This window comes from Coloeus monedula (assembly GCF_965178545.1).
Source record: "Coloeus monedula genome assembly, chromosome: Z".
Lineage (NCBI taxonomy): Eukaryota > Metazoa > Chordata > Aves > Passeriformes > Corvidae > Coloeus > Coloeus monedula.
In genome coordinates, this window is record NC_138822.1 from 45,148,896 (window position 1) to 45,166,960 (window position 18,065).

An 18,065-nucleotide genomic window follows, 5' to 3' on the forward strand; every position below is an offset into this window, starting at 1 on the left:
AACTCAACTTTCAAGCAGAGGAAACCCACTTCTTCCATAAATGCTGTCTAGTAGTGAGACACTACCAATAGGGTCACCTTTTGTGTTCAGATATCCAGCCTGTAACACTTTTCAAGGAGAGAAAATGAAAACAAATTTTAAGTCAAGAAGCCACACAACTATGTGAGTTCAGAGATGATGCGTAATTTGTAGTGCTGGTAATCTGATAGGAAAGTGATTTTATTTGTAAGCCTGTTTCCCCAGCTATATGGGAAAATTCTGTAAGGGACACTGCTAAATATCTGTTGAAGAACCACGATCTGCCATGCTGAAGTCTGAAACTGCCATGTGTAAAGGAAATTTTTTTAATAGTATTGGCATTTACTACTACCCAATTCTAATAATCTGTTGGACAGAACAGTTCTGGGTTTTTTTAACTACATCCATATACATGTGTTATAAGCAATGATTGATATTAATCGTGTTAAAACAGCCCATAAGCATAACTGCTATGCAACCTATAAAGTTGAAAATTATCATTCTAACATTAGTGTACCCAGACCTTAAAAGGTTTCAGAAGCTTCAAGCAAGCAAGAATTGAGCAAGCGGGGTTACAGAGTAAGATAACAATGCAAAGGGAAGAAATTTAAAAGTAAGAAATACTGAACTGATATATCTTCTTACTTTATATTTGCCCTGGTCACATCCACATAACGTGCTTTCCATTGTGTAGCTCCTTTGTACTCCTATCTCTCTCCAGACAACAACTCGTGCTGTAGATTCCTTGGACTTTTCCACTACAAAGCTGCAGCTGCCCATGCAGAATGCAGGGGCAGTCTGACTCAGGATCTTAGGGAGTGCCTGCAGGACAGCAATTTGAAAAATACAGTGATTCTTTTACTTCCAATATGGAAGGAAGTGAAAAGGGACCATGTAATCACAAACTTACTGGAAAATTTTGCTGCAGTTTGAATTAAAAAAAAGCAAGAAAGAAACAGTTCTCCATGTTGAGTTTTCAAAACTCTGTGTTCAAGTGACAGTATCTCCAGGTTTGCCTTTTCCTACTTATTAAAATCCTTTTTATCAGGTTCAGTCACTGAAGTTGTTAGTCATGTGAGTAAAAATCAGAATACAAGAGAATTCTTCAGCTGACCACCATCCCTCCTAACTCATCAAGCTAAGTTTGCTCAAATTAAATGTACCATACTCCATGTAAGTATTTAATTCAACTGCAAACTGTTTCAGAAATCCCATTTACAGACCTAACAAAAGCAGTTTTCATTTGTATCCAGCAAAGCACTAGGTGCGTATTTCCCTTCAAGAATGTGAATCAAAGTCCAGTATAACTGTTTACATGACAGCTTCAGTGAAAAGGTCATTGACTAATGCTAAACAACTGTTCTTTCCAGTGTTTGTGTCAGTTAAGACAAAACACGACCACCTCAAATTCATTATTTCAGTAGTACTTAACCCATTAGTGTAAGATTGCCCTAACATTTCATTCCACCTTTTTGAAACCAAAAGGCTTTTTCCAACAGCCCTTATTGACTACTGTCTTTTGTGCACTATAGTAGTGCAGGGTGAACTAACAAAACCCCATATAATGTGTTACAGCAGCAAACATGACTGGCATCCAGCTCAGCATCCAGGAAATTATACAAGAAAATCAAGAAGCGATCAATTTTTTTTTGTGAGGGATCAATTTTTTTTTGTGACTTAAAGAAAAAAAATCAGACAGCATCTGTACTCAGTTACACTCAAGGATGTGTAACAAGTGTTTTAACACACATTCACATGTTTTTGAAGCTTAGCTCTTGAATTTTTTAAAAAAAAACTGGGGCCTGGACACCTTTAGGTCACACAGGTTTGCAGTTCCCATGAGGCAGCAGTGGAGGGAGACACACAGAAGAAACAAGTAACACTAAGAAACAAGTAATTCTCTAAATCTTTGACAATTTCGAAGCTTATACAATGCAGAGGATGTGTTTGTGAAAGTTGATTACATATACCTAATTAGGGGCACATGTCTTAACTACACATCATTATATAAGGGAATAAATAAAAAGGAATCTTACATATTTCCATATACAAAAGTAAGTATTTCTCAAAAGAATTAAGTTTCTTTTTTTCCTTGTTGCTAGAATATTGTTTGCCATGCTTCAATGACCTGTTTTTTCATCTGGTAATTATAAATGCACAGAAGCATATTTTCCATCTATTCTCTAAGAAAGTAGTATTAAATACAAAAAAGTACATATTGGTGCAAAGAAACAAACAAAAATAAAGCATTCTATGGATAATGTTTAAAGCTCAAAGTACACTTCATGAAGTGTACTTTGAAGTACACTTACAAACTAAAAAGAGATGATTTTAAATAAGTCTGCTTATGCTGTAGAGTCGTTATTTGCATAGGGTGGGATTAGGATACTATTTGAAAAGTGTTCCAAATCCATGCCAAATAAAAGAGATACAAATGTCAAACTTACCCTGTAACCAGGGTCTTCCATCATGTCACAAGAGGCAGCATTAACACCTGTATGCCACATTGTCTCTTTGATGCTGCAGCCATACATAAATACATTCTTTTTACGAGAATGACCATGATAATCACAGTAGACCTACAATAAATCATTTGGCAAAATAAACCCAAGGTATATGGAATTAACATTTTATGAAAGTAATAGAAAGACAATTTTTTTTTATTTGTACTGTTGAAAGTTCAAAAGAATTAGGCAGCACAGTTCCTTATACAATTAACTCCTGCCTTAAGACAAGAAGTGTGTGATTCATCTAAGGAAGGTTTAACCTTCTAGCCTAGCCAATGTAACAGATTTACATCTACAGGTTTGCAGACAACCAGTTCTCCAAGTCAAATTAAAGTGTGACATGGTTTACAAGACCATATTAAAATGTTTAATTTATAGACTAGCTACATAGACAAAGTTAAAAATATTCAGAATTGCTTACACACACATACTTACCAAAGGCAAACGTTTTATAGCGGCCAGATATTGCAGTAACCCTTTAGCATGGTAAATAGTGGGATGCAGATCTGGATTTGGATTTTGCCACTGTCTGTTTAAATCTTCTCCACTTAAAGAGCAACGGTGGCTATTGTGGGGGGGGTGGAAAAACGCATGATGTAGTCTGTATTATCATACTTTTAAATAAGCCTCCCCCCCACCTCAAGTTTTCCTCATCACCAGTGCTTCTTTGGAAGGAGTCTGGCAAGAAACAAACTTCAATTCTCTAACATGCCAAATAATAGAAATGCTTGGGGCATTTTAAGCTATGTTATAGAAAATCTAAAAATAAATTAGAAGTAGCCTCTCATATGAAGTCAACTGTAATATTGTTTATTTGCTGTTGAAACTCAAGGCCTGCAATTCTATTCAAATGCTAGTTCAAAATCAGTAATTTCAAATATATGGTATCTTTACAGTTTCAGTGTCTTGACTTCTGTAATTTAAAGACTAATGTAAACTAGAAATATAATACTTGAAATGTGAAGTTGTTAGGAGAGAAGGAGCTGTGAGAAAAACAAGAACGAAAAAGAAAACCAAACAAAAAACCCAGCAAACAAAAAGATCATCTCTATACTCAGTCAACTATCAGCAAGAACTTTTAAACTTGTAGGATTTCATGATCATGTAGTCATCTTCAATACATTTGCCTTTAGACTGTGTCTACTGGGACAGCTTTCTTAGTTGTCCCTGTATGCTGAATTATTTAATTATGGGTGTTCCAGTATACATATGCTTTTACACATATAAAGACAAGGCTCTACTGAAATCTGTAGCTGTTTTATTTTTATTATTTTATTCACAAAACCTTTAAAAATACTACCTATAAAAGATGAATAGAAACTGTAGATTCACCACAGCAAAATTTCTATTTCATATGAATTCCCTGCAAGGAAGTAAATGTAGACTGCTGAATGTTTACTCACAGCAGTTTCAAAACTTTCTAAAATATTCCTTAAATCAATTTAGAAAAGTGTAGCAATTGAAATAACTACAATTGATAAATTTAATCAAACCAGGATACTCTCTTACCCTTTCTCTTGCACACCTATTAACTTCCCACCTTTTAAAAAAATATGTAAAAAGCTTTCTCAAATACACTTTTTTTTTCATGTGGACCATGAACTTGTTTAGCTTTTCCTAAATGCAGGTGTGGTCTCATAGAACACTCTTACACAAATCCAAGACAGAGATACAATTAAAATGTCATGTTAAAATCACACTGAAATTATTATTATCCATGAACAACTGAAAATATTTTTGCAAAACTGAAATTTGTGTAACAATGTAACTGCCTTTTAAGAAGCCAAAAATCCTATCAATATTGCAAGTGTTTGCTGTTTTTTATCATATTAAGTATTGCGTTTGTATCTTTCCAGGACTAGTTTAGATAATTAATTTTTAAATATTGATGCAAAGAGTTAGAGCACAGGTTAAATATTTGTGAGTAAATATATGCTTACTTTCCATTGATGACACCATCTGGATTGAGCATGGGAATAATTTTGAAAATATAAGATTCCCGTAAATATTGCGCATTTGGATTATTGCTCATAAGGTATTCCAGTGTTCCCTTCATAACCCAGCTTGCATTAGTCTCTCCAGGATGTACACGAGCAGACAGGAAAATATAAGGACGATTCCCTAAAAGAAATATGCATAGAAATTGCAAAACATGAATTAAGCTACGTAAACAGTTTGTTAATTGGAAAAAGAGCCAATAGCCCGCTGCATTTATGACAAGACAAAAAACACTTGTGAGTTGAGTATTACTGAGTATGGGTATTATTGATAGAGCTTGCCACAATATTTTTAAAAGGACTGCTAATTACAGAACTATCACAAAGGAGCTTTAAATTCAATCAGACAATTACACAATTAGTTTGAGCTGGCAGTTACAATGTGACTTTCATGACTTTTTTCCCAACAGTCGAGAAAAATAGTGAGGTGGACAAACAAATCAGGAAACAAAAGCTCACTTTGAATCACAGTAGCTCAGATATTAGCTTTATGGAAGATTTTTTTGACAAGCAAATAAACTCAGCATTTCAAGAAATAAGTTATTTGTCCGTATTCTTTTCCAAGAAGAGTTGTCTGCAAAATGTAATGTACAAACCTAGCAACAAAAATTTAGAATACATGAATATATACTCTTATATATCAAGATATTTATATCTTTGTTTGACTGCCACAAACAAGTATTATTAAATACAAAGCAAATCCTGAATATTAATGCCTCTTAGTTTCATGAAATTCATTAACCTTATTTTTACAATGCATAGTGGTTAAGACTAAATTTTTTCTACAAATACCTAGTTTTACGTTCTTTTCAGCTGATGAGAAAGAAGAGTTTACTTACTGAACTGACAGATATGTTCATAATAATTGGATTCTGGCATGGCTGTAATAGTGACTAAGGGACAGCTGTTGCCAGCCAGGGTCTCGCAGAGAACGTCTTGTCGAAAATATATCTGTTGAGGGTTGTGCATAGATTCCAGCTTCCGAAGATGCATCTTCATCCCAAAAACAATAAAAAAATACTTCAAACCCTTTGCAGTCACATATGAGAGCATATTTCAAATATACTATTCAACAGATCTTTCTTTTAGCTGTTCTAAACAATGTTCAAGTTTCCAGCATAATTTTGACCGTAAAATACCCTTTTCTACCATCTCTGACTGATTGAATACTTCTCTTTGTAGAGTCTGGTCTTCCAACTGCTTTGAGAAAGATGAAGCAAAAGAGGGTAAGCTATTGTATACAGATGGTACTATAAGGGTATATGGAAGGCAAGAACCTTTGCTTCATTAAGATTACCTGATCAGGGACTTTTTCACTGTAAAAAGTAGTCATAAGTGAAGGAAGACTCAATACACAGGAACAGAGACCTGAGATGTAACAGAAACAATAGCAAAGACCAAAGTCACCAGTCTCTCACTGAACAGGCCATTAAGAATCTACAGACAAAGATTGGGAGAGAATCACCTGATAAAGAAGAAACAAGGAACCTGATAATTCAGGATATTCAAGCAGGGGGTGTGGTACCGTACAAAACTCAAGCACCTGATCCCTACAGTACACCTTTAGCCTTCTCTCTGTGCAGCCTTATTCTCTATCCTATGCATTCAAGCACTGCGTGGACAAATGTGACTAAACGGACAGGTGAAAGTGGATTTGCAGTCAACAGCTGCAATACACAAGGGTCTCAGCCTCAGTAATTGGAGAATCCAACCTCTTGGGAGCATCTCTGTGGGTAGCATAGACTATGGGTCCCAAGTCCCAGATACTGTTGGAATCAAATCAGACTCCAGCAGCTGGAGCTGTAGGCAGTCTTGGCACCCTCCAGTCAGTGGTGTGAGCAAAGGAAGCAAGGGGATGGCTCGCTGCCAGCTACTGCAGTGGGTAAAGATTTTGGTGTTCAACCATTGAGCCAAGGACGGTGTGTCCCACAAAACATGGCTGGTGGACAATAAGGATCGAGTTTCTAAGTAACACCTGAAGCAGGAGCATGAGTTACAAGACCATGTGCCTGGTAACAGCTGCTAGGGATGGGGGCCAAGCATACACATCTTCCCCACAGCTGGTCCATGTGGGGGCACACATGACATTTGCTGGTAAACTTCAAGGTGGACTACCCAGAGAGTATGGGCCCTGGGTGAAGGGAGGGGTATCAAGCAGGCAGACAGTCCATGCTGGCATCTGGGCAGAGCCACAAGTGCAGAGTGCCTGTGAGATGAGTGTGCAAGTGCACACATCTGTTTGCTAGTGAGTATCAGGCTGGACTAGACTGCAAACTGGAGGCCTGCTCAGCAGGTCAGAGAGACTGGGATCGAAGCAGGGCTATGGCATGGATGGGCCATGCCAGTGGTCCACAAAGACGCTTGTGATTCTAGAGAGTGGGTGGGCTTGTACTTTTACTAGTGATAATAGGTGCATACCAACTGCAGAGGAGGATGGGGTGTCTGTAACTGTTAATCAAGTCATGGTAGTGTTACACACTCATGTACACACTTGTCTGTGCCAGTCCATGTAGCCAGCCATGCCTGGGGGGAAGTGGGTGTGCACAAGTGTGCGTGCATAAGTCTCCTTCTCTCTCTGGGATGCGTACTCAGACTTGCTAGTGAACACAGAAGTAAACACGAAAGCAGGAGCCATGTCCATCAGCCTGGGACAGAGACCCCCAGGTCCCTTGGCTGGCCACCAGCAGCTGGGCAGGAAGAACCGCCAGGACCAGGAGCTGCTGGAAGCAGCAGATGTTTAAAACAGGTAGTTCTTTCAAAAGTCGGTATGGTTTAGTGAAAAGCTGCATTTAAAGCTGCTATACACTGGCCACTGAATCCCCTACTTCGCTATCATTGCTATGACAGAGGCAAACAAGAGACGTTCTAGCCAAATGAGTTTTGCTTAGTATTAAAAGCTTCAGAAGACTTATTTAGACAATTCATTAACCTAAAAAGATCTCTAATTATCTTAATTACCGCAGTTTTAGTTATCAAAAAGTATATATGTAGAACAGCAGGATACAAGTCATTTAAGTCAAACACAAACATTCTATCAAACCAGCACTGTTTCTAGTCAATTATCACAGAATCACAGAAAGCATAAGGTTGAAAGGGACAAGAGCGGACCATCTGGTCCAACCTCCCTGTTCCAAGCAAGGCCATCTAATAGCACATTGTACAGCATTGCGTCCAGACAACGCCTGAATTCCCCAGGGATGGAGATTCCCCAACCTCTCCGTGCAATCTGTTCCAGGACTTGGTCACCTGCACAGTAAAGAAGTTCCTCCTCATACTCAAGTGGAACTTCCTGTGCATCAGTTTCTGCCCATTGCCTCTTGTCCTATTGCTCGGCACCGCTGAGCAGGGCCTGGCTCCTTCCTCTTGACACCCCCACTTCAGATACTTCCAGACACTGATAAGGTCCCCTCTCAGTCATCTCTTCTCAAGGCCTTTCCTCATAAGAGAGATGCTCCAGTCATATAATCATCTTTATGATTCCCAGAAAACCCATTTAGCCTCCAAGCATCAATTTTATTTTTCCTGTGACCGTTCTTTAGAACAACCTACACACTTTGTCAATCTAAACACCAATATTATGAAAATTCTCCCTTGTAAGGAGCATTTGGAACTTCATAAAAAGAAACAAAATTAATTCACTCATGAATGCTATATAGCATACTAATTCTATAAATATTCATTTATGTAACACATCATAAGCTTCTCACCTTTAAAGTTGAGTATGTATATGGATAATGGTAAGCAAAGTAGCACACATCATCTTTATGTTGGAAAGTCACTGTGAATGTAATTGTGTAATAGGATTTTCCTTTCTGGCCTCCAGCAGCAATTGAACTTCTTGAAAAGTGATTCCTAAATCAAAAAATGCAGGTAATATACACATTAGAGTATTTTTTTTTCATACTACTACTTATTTCTGAACACACATTTTAAGTGTCAGAAGGATTTTTAGTGACTGTATTTCTTTTCTATGTACATACAGGTTAAATACAGGTTCCCACCAGCTTTAAAGATACTTTATTACAGCAGCGATACACACATTCATTCACATTGATAAAACGTGAGCAAACAAAAACAAGCAACCAAATAAAACAAACAAAAACAAACAAAAGGAAGTAACCAAACAGCTATCAACCAAGAAGGATTACATATTGATATGCTGTACCACCTCATCCTGTGTTTTAGAACTCCCCTACAATAATTCCACCACAGATTACAGAAGGCTTACCACAGGGACCATGAGGTCAGTATTACTGGAAGTCACTAATAAGATTTCAAGTAAGCATGCATATATGCATTCCCTTAAAAGCTTTCCAGACACAGTGTGCAATTTCTAAGAAAAGTATCAAATATGAACAGCTTAAATATTAGTAGTGTGCTTCCAAAATGAGACCCTGTATATTTCTATCACATATATTACTCTCCATAGTAACTCAGAAAGAAAACCCTCTTCACAACAGAACAAAGAATTATCAAATGCAGAAAAAAGTACTTCTCCTCAAAAATTGTACCTCATGTTAACCTTCAGTGTAAGATTTGCTGTATGTTTGGTTTGTGTACTTACTTGTAGTAACAAATATCTGTCCCAACACGAGTCCAGCATGGTCGAGAATTTAGTGCTTCTTGAACAGAATACATGAGGGGCTGCATACCTGAAAGAAGAAATGCATCTCACTTTAATGCCTAACATTAAAAAGAATGATATTAGCAGTAATGGACCATACCAAGACTTACATACAAGTCTACAAATTATCTCTATTTATTTACTCACTATCACATTTTCATGAATGTCTGGGTATTGCACTGTGCAGTCTTTAAACCAGGCGACAAAAGACTGCTGATTTTCAGAAAATAACAACTAAAGAAAACAGCAAGACCTATGGAAGACCAAAATGAAATGTTTAAATGAAAGCTGAGGTTTGCATGAAACTACAAGTAGTCCTCAGTTCCACTCCATCCAACTCACACTACAAAAATGCTTCAAAGAGAATACAGAAAATTGATACTATCATCCATTCATGTAAATAACCAAAAAATAACTGATGTTTCAGGACCATTTTTTTTTAAAGTAACTCTTTAAAGTATTTTTTTTATAGTATACTTAAGCTGAACACTTAATATGAAGTTAGAGGAGAAAATAATACACTAATTATCATTTACTCTTTAGATAATTAGCCAACCACACTGACTGATTCAGTGATTGTACTAAAAAAATCAAAAGAAACTATCAAGTAAGTATGCACAACATGAAAAAAATCTAGGCTGACTGATGAAGATTAATAAGTAAGTTGAAAGCATCTTATTACTGGTCAAACTACCTGGTATTCTGCGACTTTATCAATGTGGATGAAAGTTTATGACAAAGGAGAACATAACACTACAAAATTACTTCAAACAAGAGTTTGAAGCTGGGGGTGGGAGAAGAAATTTCTTCCTTCTTAAAGGACAAATGTCAGAATATACATCAAGAAAAAAATGAATGGTTTTAAGCTTAATGACACACACTACATACACACTCCCAGACAAGCAGAAGAAAGGTAATTTCAGTAAGCCCTTTGTAAACCTTTGAATGAGGCACACACTGCAAACGCTACTTACTAGAGACAGCAATGGTCACTTATGAAGCCCAGCATTTTAGACTTATTTTTCCCTGCCATCAATAAGACAAAACTTTTTTGGAATGTCTCCACTTACTTTCACATTTACCCCTATGCAGAAATGGATTAATGATGACAACCGTCATTATTTTTGATCTGTGTGAATCAACAGGCTTTGATTGTCCTCTCCTGCCCAATGGTCCTAAGACCATTTTAGTTGCAGTAACCAGTAAATTTCTTCTGTTTTGGCCTCACTTACAACAAAACCTTGGCTTAAGATGCATTTCTTCTTTTTAACTAGAGCTATCAAAACATTTTCCAGCAGTTCTATTAAAATAAAGAATTTAAACTGACAACAAGAATACTTCTAATCCTGTGGAGGATTAGTACAGTGTACAGTTGTCTAGTACAGGTATTGTTTACATATTTCTTCTCAAAGTATGGGAAACATATCTTACCGTAGTTGAACTGACTGTTTGACTTTTCACAGTTGATGATGTTAAACCGGTAACCAATGCCAGTTTTCATTCCACTGACTTCAAAGTAAAACCACTGATGATAATGATTGCTATTTATATCTGAGTTCAGAATCAGATCATACTCATTTCTGAAAATTAAAAAAAAAAATCAGTAATTTTAAGAAGCAGAAATAAAAGGCCTAAACTGTGAAAAGAAGAGTTGAAATATCTTACTTTCTGATCTGAATAACTTTGCGCAGGTTTCCAGACTCGAATTTGGAATTAAACTTCAGAACATCTGCCTCCTCTGGTACTGAACAACTGTGAGGAGAAAAAGGCACCAAAATGAATAAAACAAACTTAGCTAAACCAAATAGCTTTTAGCCCTCACTTGGCAATTCAGAAACTATTTCAATCCTTCCTCTAAATACAACCCGGATAGCAGAAACACTGTTATGCCAGATGAAACTTCCAATGAATTCTGCTGTAAACATTATAAATCACAGAGGAAGTAGAACTGGTTTAGAGTGTTCGTTGAATACTGTTTACAGAAAGGTAAAAACTTACCTCAAATTATCGAGGTCATACACAACTCTATCTATAATGTCATTTTGATATATCAGCCTTTCAATATCTTGACATATTTTTGTTCTAAAAAAAAAAAAAAAGCAGAGTTCTCATTTAAATTGTCACTTACTGCTTCAAATCACAAAAGCGGAATTCCCACATACAGGAAAACTAAAAGTTGACATGAAGACAGTGGGACAGTTCAGAGAGACTGCAGCTTCACCCTCACTTATGTGTGCAAAGTCAAGGTGTACTTAAGTTTAAACACCTGCATTCACAACTGACTGAATCCAATATTTATATGTGAGGGAATTGAGTTTTCATGCACACAATTCACTGGGTTTTACCTTAAGGAAAAAAGTGCCATTTCATACTTTATAATAGAAGCAGGAATTACTCAAACATTACTTATGTTAATGCTTTAATCCAGGACAACACTTGATAACATTAGTAACCTATACGAATCCTACCATAGCCAAAATTAATGTACAGTGAGTGCTAGTGAACTAGCTTTTCACCTCTGGAGATCTAGGTTCATTTACTGACTATGTAACAAATAAGAAAGAATTTGGTGATGTCAGCCAAATGTCAGGAGTATGCTTATCCAGATCATAAAACCATTGGACAAGTGGCAGTATCTAGGTCCTGGCTTAGAAAAGTAAGAATGTGTTGCAGTTCAAGAATGAAATATAGTGGCAGAGCTGTGTGGAAAAGCTTGCACAGCACCTGCAGTAAGAAGAAAAGGAGGCAGATTAACAACAAAGAATACAGAAACAGAATGCTAAAGTACATTCAGGTTGGAAATTCTCAATACAACCAAAATAAATACTGTTAACAAATGAGAAAGAGAACGTAAGTGCATAACTCTAGCACCCCTTATTAAATTGAAATTAACTGAAAAAGAAAAGAAATCACAAGTCCAATGTATTGACAACATTGTGACAAGGCTGACTCACCACAATCTATGTTAACAAGTTCAGCTCAGGACAGGATTACAGATTTTTGATCTTACACTTGATCTTAGAGAACTCATTAGATCCTAGCATCTCTCAGCTCTAAAAAGCCATTAATACTTCCTATTATCATAGGAGTTTTGCCAAGACAAAATCCATCAACAAAAATCCGTAAGTATTTTATAAATAATGATGGCATTTAAATACCATTACAATAACCAGTGTAGATGAAAGCAAAGAAGAAATACTATTCAAGATGCTCATGAGATGGAAAAGTAGTAGCAGACAATTTCACATTCCAAAAAATAAAGATAAGATATTTCAAGAAAATTGAAGGGAAAAAAAAATCTAGAACCAACACTGTTGATGTGAGCCCTGTGCTTAGAGGTTACTTCTTTGTGGATCCTGACGATTAAAAAATACTAAAGTGTACAGAAAAAAATACCAACCCAGCTAAATTTTTAAGGAATAGATGAAAGTAGTATTTAAGCCCAAATTTATATGGTATTTTACTATATCATATTTTCTTCCTAAAAAGATAGAGTAGTATAAAACACTTCAGCTATTATCAATTTCATTTATCCAAATAATAATAAATTGGTGAGACATTCAGTGATAATTACAAGCTACTAAACTTAAAAGAGAAAGAAAAAGCACTCCAAAGCATAAATTCAAAAAAAATTGCCTCTCCTGGCACATTGCAAGACTAAAAAAAAACCAAACCCCACATTGTTCTAATTAAAGTAAGAAGAAAATCTACTAAATCACACCTTACATCCAACACAGTATTTTATCAAATTACATGGATGGGTTAAAGCAACCATTTGTTTTCTAAATAAGACTTACCCAATGAGCAGTAACTAAGTGCTTACATTACAGAGAACATAAATCACACTGAATATCAAAAGACTTTGGACACAGCTTTGCAAAAGGGTTTAAAGCTTTTCCATGTCCCCTACCAAATTAATTTTTACACTCTCCTATAAACAATGGAACTGTAAAAAGATTAAGCCGTTTTTTAACAAGTCCCTTTCTCAGAAGTTTGTCATGTTGCAGTAACAAAGCTGAGACATTTGTAGAAAACTGAATTCTTTATAACAGTGTACATCTTAAAAACGTGATGCAGGACTTTTGATTCAAGTTTAGCAATATTATCTGGTATTTCATTCTTGTTCACACAAGACTTCAAAAAGTTACTTGCAACATAAAAAATACAATAAAAATAAAGCATTTTAAAGTTAAAATATACCCTAAAATGATCTTCATGGTCTATAAATCATGTATAATCACAGGAAGTTTATTTTTCCAGTCGTTTATATCTAACAAGGAGCACTGGAATGACAAATTGTATCTGACTTCACTCAGTTTTATTCAGGAAAATTCAGAATTATTAATTACTACAGAAAAATACAAAAGGATTTGCAAGATTTTCTTAGAATACAGTTCTTAGGTGATTCCCAGCTCAAGACTATCTCCCTTCTAAATCAGCTGAATCTATCTAATAAATAACCTGCTAGGGAAGATTCTCCTCCTTTGAAACTGAATAATATATTCATCATGTCATTAGTGTTTCAGCACTTGTCATTTCACTACAAAGATCACTTTTTCACAACTTGTGTGAAACTGCTAAAGGATTTAAAGTCAGCTGCCTAAGGACATTTAATCCACTTAATCTCTTAATCATTTTAATATCTAAATATAAATATGAAGAAACTCATTAAGTTGGTTACAGTTACCGGTATAAAGGTGAAGGCATTCAATCTCAGAATGAGGCAAGTGGTGAGGTCTCATAGCTACTATTACATGTTCTGCTACTGTACTCACATGTCTCTATAGTAACTTACTATGTATATGAGCCAGTTCTCCATACCACTTCTGCAAATTATTCTTAAGAATCTCATCACTCTTCACCATCTTCTAGTATCTCTCAAAGAAATAAAAGGGTGTGCTGATGTGTGTTTGTTGTATGTCATCCTGCAGGACCTAACACAAACTGCATCATCTGCATTTGTTACCTCTAAATTCTCTTATAATGTGAACACTAAAGCCAAACACTTTAGCGCATTAATTTTTTAGCTTTTTCCACTATGTTTCCCTGAAAGATAGATTTTTTTAGTACAACAGGGAAAAGAACTGAAGAATCACTGAATTATAAACTGTCCTATCTTTGCTAAGACCTGAAAGGAGCATTCAGGTGTGGATTTTTTTGTTTTGTTTGGTGGTGGGGTTTTGTAGGATGGTTTGTTATTTTGCAAACTACAAAATTTACATGGGAAATGGTGGGAAGGCAGAAAAGGATCACATAAATTGAATTTCTTATTTAGAAACTGAATTCCAGAATTAGCAATTACAGAATCAGATTGTGCTGTTCTTTATGGCTCTGCCCTGATCAATGCCTCCTCACCCATCTTCAAACTGCTTTTCACTGGAAACAGTTTTAGATGACAAAGTAGGCATTGTAACATAGCTTCTGAACCACAGAATCACAGAATTGTTAGGGTTGGATGGGACCTCTGGAGATCATCAGATTAATCTTGTCCCAAACACTGTTTCTCAAAGGAATAAAAACAACCAAAAAAGGAGTGTGGTGACTCACCTCTGCACTCCATATGGCCTTTCCAGAATAGGTTCCTTAAACGGGGGTGGAATATGGCCAAAATAATCTGGATAAGCCACTTCTGAATATTCTGGAATAGACTTTGTGTTCTTCACCATTTCAATATAAAGATCACAGTCATGAACTGGTGATACGTCAGAAACTTCAAGCATGACATGTTCCCCTGATGAACTAGATCTGGAATCCTCCTCCTCTGAATCCACTCCAGTGCAGCAGAGTTTTCCCAGCTGGACAGATGATCCTTCAAAGAGGCCACCTCCACAGGGTGAAACATGCTCAGAGGGTTTACTACAAGCAAGTGTGGTAAGGCTAGCTTTGCTTTCCTTCTTTACTACACACCCTGCATCATAATACTGATCATTTTTTGCACTGTTCTGGAGACTGATTCTGTCCAAGCCTTTCACAATTTCTTGGCTTAGACACTGGCATGATGGAAGCACGTTTCTTTGATCATTTTGCTGATGTAAACTACTATCTTTTGTGGTATCTTTCTTTGGTAGTTCCAGAAACACTGGCCTTCTATTGTATTCCTCTGTCAATAAAGGACTGCTCTCCTTCGAAGCAACTCCATTAGTTGCCGGGTTTGCTTCAGCAGAGTGCTCCTCACTGGCTGTAGGAACAACAATAGGTCCACTCAAATTTGCATCAGGTACAAAAGGCTTTGGTTCCTTCGAAACTAAGTCCCATTCCTTAAAAAACAAAGGTGAAAAAATAATTTTAAAAATTAGTAATAAAAAAGGTAAACAGTTCGCAAGTCTCATGTACATTAGAAACATTTCTCTTTCCTTGTTTCAAATGCAATTTAAAAGGTGACAGCTATGCTATAAACCATCAGAGCAATGAAGTTTCATCTTTTACAAGAAGGCCTAAAAGCAATAAACAAGCAGTTCATTAATAACAAAGTATAAAGTCAATGCAGTTGCCCAGATATTTTAACTACTTATATTAAGCAGGTGCACAGCATATAAGTAGATGCCTAATACAATGAAGTCTTCTCAGAAATCTCGTGTCTTTCTTGACTATTTTACTTTCTGCTGTGTGCAATAATCAGACACCAGAAACAAAGTTTTGCTTGACATGTGCCCACAGCACCCCCTTCTCAGTTAGACTGAGGCAATTGTTAAAACCTAGCTAAGTAGCCTAGGATATAGTACTCCCATATGTAGGTCCAGAACGACAGACCCATGTTTCTTGGCTTGAGGAACAATCCACCCAAAAAAGAACACCACAGTATATTCCAGAGTCCACCTGACACAGCCAGAAATTTTCTGGGAATTGCAGACTTTACCTGAAAGTTTTCTGAAAGTTCTGGGAAAAATTGCTCATACATTTTCAGTTCTTCTATGGATCTTCCCAATTCCTGTCTAGGTTTCAGTTTATTAATATCAGTCTCAATATCATCGTTCTGAAAGATCACCAGAACAAATTAATCTTGTATCCAAAATTAATGAACTTCTACAACATTAATCTGAAACATTAACCTTTTTTCTGGACACAGGCATGCTTTGAAAGATAAACACCCCTATTTTAAAATTAGCTGAACTGCAGCTTTCACTGTGAAGATTTAAACTGCTGAGTATTATTAGTATGACTAAGCTTCAACAGAAATATTACAAACATCTCAATTTTCTTGCTTTCATCCAAATTTATTATACACTGATATCAGACTTTACATGAAATCTGTGTATATTCCCACTACTGGAACCTGGAATGTAGAGACCTCATCTGATTGCAGTGACAATGCAATACTGCTTCTATGGAAGATAATCCCTCCATCAGGGCTCACAAGACCCTTGAATAAAGTATCTTTTTCCAGTTCATGGACAGACAATCAATTAACTCCTAAATACATGTAACATAAAAATACAGAATAAGGCAGCTTGACCAAATATCCATCCACGTCTCAGCAGGCAGATGGCAAACAGGAGAATACCTTCCCAAAGTGGTACAACAGTGAGAGGTATGGTGTCTACCTCTACAGCTGGCTGAACTTCAAGTTACCTTGCTGAAACACTGATCTAGTCAATCCCAGTCCAGAAGGCTGGAAAAAGTTACAGCAGCTCCTACATATGGACCAGTTTATGTAAGAAAAGCAGGCTGAGAGAAATGCAAGTGGGAACAGAACACTGCTAAAGGAGTCTGCAGTTCTCTCCCCCTGCACTCCAGATACATCAAATGTGAAGCAAACAGATTTTGCTAAAAATCCTGAAGCAATCTGAACAAGAACAGTTCATATTTTCAAGCAGTACCCACCTTCTTTATGTTTCAGAAGCTTTTTCTATTTTAGAAATTGCCCATAAAACCTCCTTGAACTGCTTTTAACACTTAAAATGCATTTATTTACATGATCAAATTAATTTCGTCTCTACCAACCTTAAAATGTTGGTCCTTGTCGTCATCATTTTCAGTTTCAATTTCTGACTCAGTTTCAGCATCATCGTTATCATCACTTTCATCTACTACATCATCCACTACAATACAAAAAAGTTTGGTAAGCAGATTATACACTTAATCCAATTATACATGCTCGAAGAAGATTTTCTTCATTCTGGGTTTATTTTCTTTTTTGCTTACCCCTTGAAAAAAATGTGAAAACCAACTAGTAAACTAGTGCTGGGGGTTTTGTTAAGTTTTCTCATAGTGTTTTCCATGAAGGAAATTTGCTGATTGTCACTAAAAGGCTCACTCAGAGGCCTATAAATTATGCTGATTTTCTCGTATACTCAGAATGACTACATGTACTGCTTTTAAAATACTGACTATACAAGATTATACTTTTAATAAACCCAGATCTCTACCCACCCCCCCACATTCTACAGCTTTTAATACAGAACTTTATCCTGTATCCTATGTATCCTATTTCCTTAGATTTTTCACTTCTTTTTATAACCCAGAAAACCATTATTTTAGTGAATTAATAACTATTTTTTGAATTTTGAATTAAAACATTATTATTGAACTAATATCATTAGTTCAGCAAACTAGGAAGTTTCCAAACAGGTATTACAGGGTACCATCTACTGTATTAAGCAGAGACTTAATTTCTGTGGATTTTGAAACACACTTCTAAATCTATTTTCTACTGTGAAGACAAAACATCAAAAAATGTTTAACTCCTGGAGTCTGACCCACATGAACCCCAGTAGGATATCTTACTTCTTTCAGACTATGGTAACATTTTGTTTCAGGAGATATTGTGAATAAAAGATAAGCTGACTTTGCCTCCTCATTTTAGAGTAACTTTCTGACAGCAACTTCATTAGTTGCTTGCCAGGTCTGAATCTGTTTCACCATATCTGAATATGTGTTAATTATCTGAAAATAATGACAGGTGTTCACAATGGGATGAAT

At 36.2% G+C, this 18,065-nt stretch overlaps 1 protein-coding gene across 15 annotated transcripts in view; it reads right to left on the reverse strand.

Moving 5' to 3' along the window:
• The window catches only part of AGTPBP1 (ATP/GTP binding carboxypeptidase 1), a 75,653-nt gene that overhangs the window by 31,681 nt on the left and 25,907 nt on the right, over positions 1 to 18,065 (reverse strand). For 9 of the 15 annotated variants that reach the window (XM_082301791.1, XM_082301786.1, XM_082301792.1 and 6 more), the window contains 13 exons: positions 17,088 to 17,185; positions 16,003 to 16,119; positions 14,694 to 15,403; positions 11,145 to 11,228; positions 10,812 to 10,898; positions 10,578 to 10,726; positions 9,087 to 9,174; positions 8,230 to 8,374; positions 5,362 to 5,515; positions 4,466 to 4,646; positions 2,961 to 3,090; positions 2,466 to 2,597; positions 664 to 840 (listed from right to left, as the gene is read on the reverse strand). In XM_082301791.1, coding sequence (XP_082157917.1) covers positions 664 to 840; positions 2,466 to 2,597; positions 2,961 to 3,090; positions 4,466 to 4,646; positions 5,362 to 5,515; positions 8,230 to 8,374; positions 9,087 to 9,174; positions 10,578 to 10,726; positions 10,812 to 10,898; positions 11,145 to 11,228; positions 14,694 to 15,403; positions 16,003 to 16,119; positions 17,088 to 17,185 — 2,252 coding nt within the window. Of the gene's footprint in view, positions 1 to 647; positions 841 to 2,465; positions 2,598 to 2,960; positions 3,091 to 4,465; positions 4,647 to 5,361; positions 5,516 to 8,229; positions 8,375 to 9,086; positions 9,175 to 10,577; positions 10,727 to 10,811; positions 10,899 to 11,144; positions 11,229 to 14,693; positions 15,404 to 16,002; positions 16,120 to 17,087; positions 17,186 to 18,065 lie in introns of those variants that run through there. The other 6 variants (XM_082301789.1, XM_082301781.1, XM_082301784.1 and 3 more) reach the window with 4 other exon arrangements.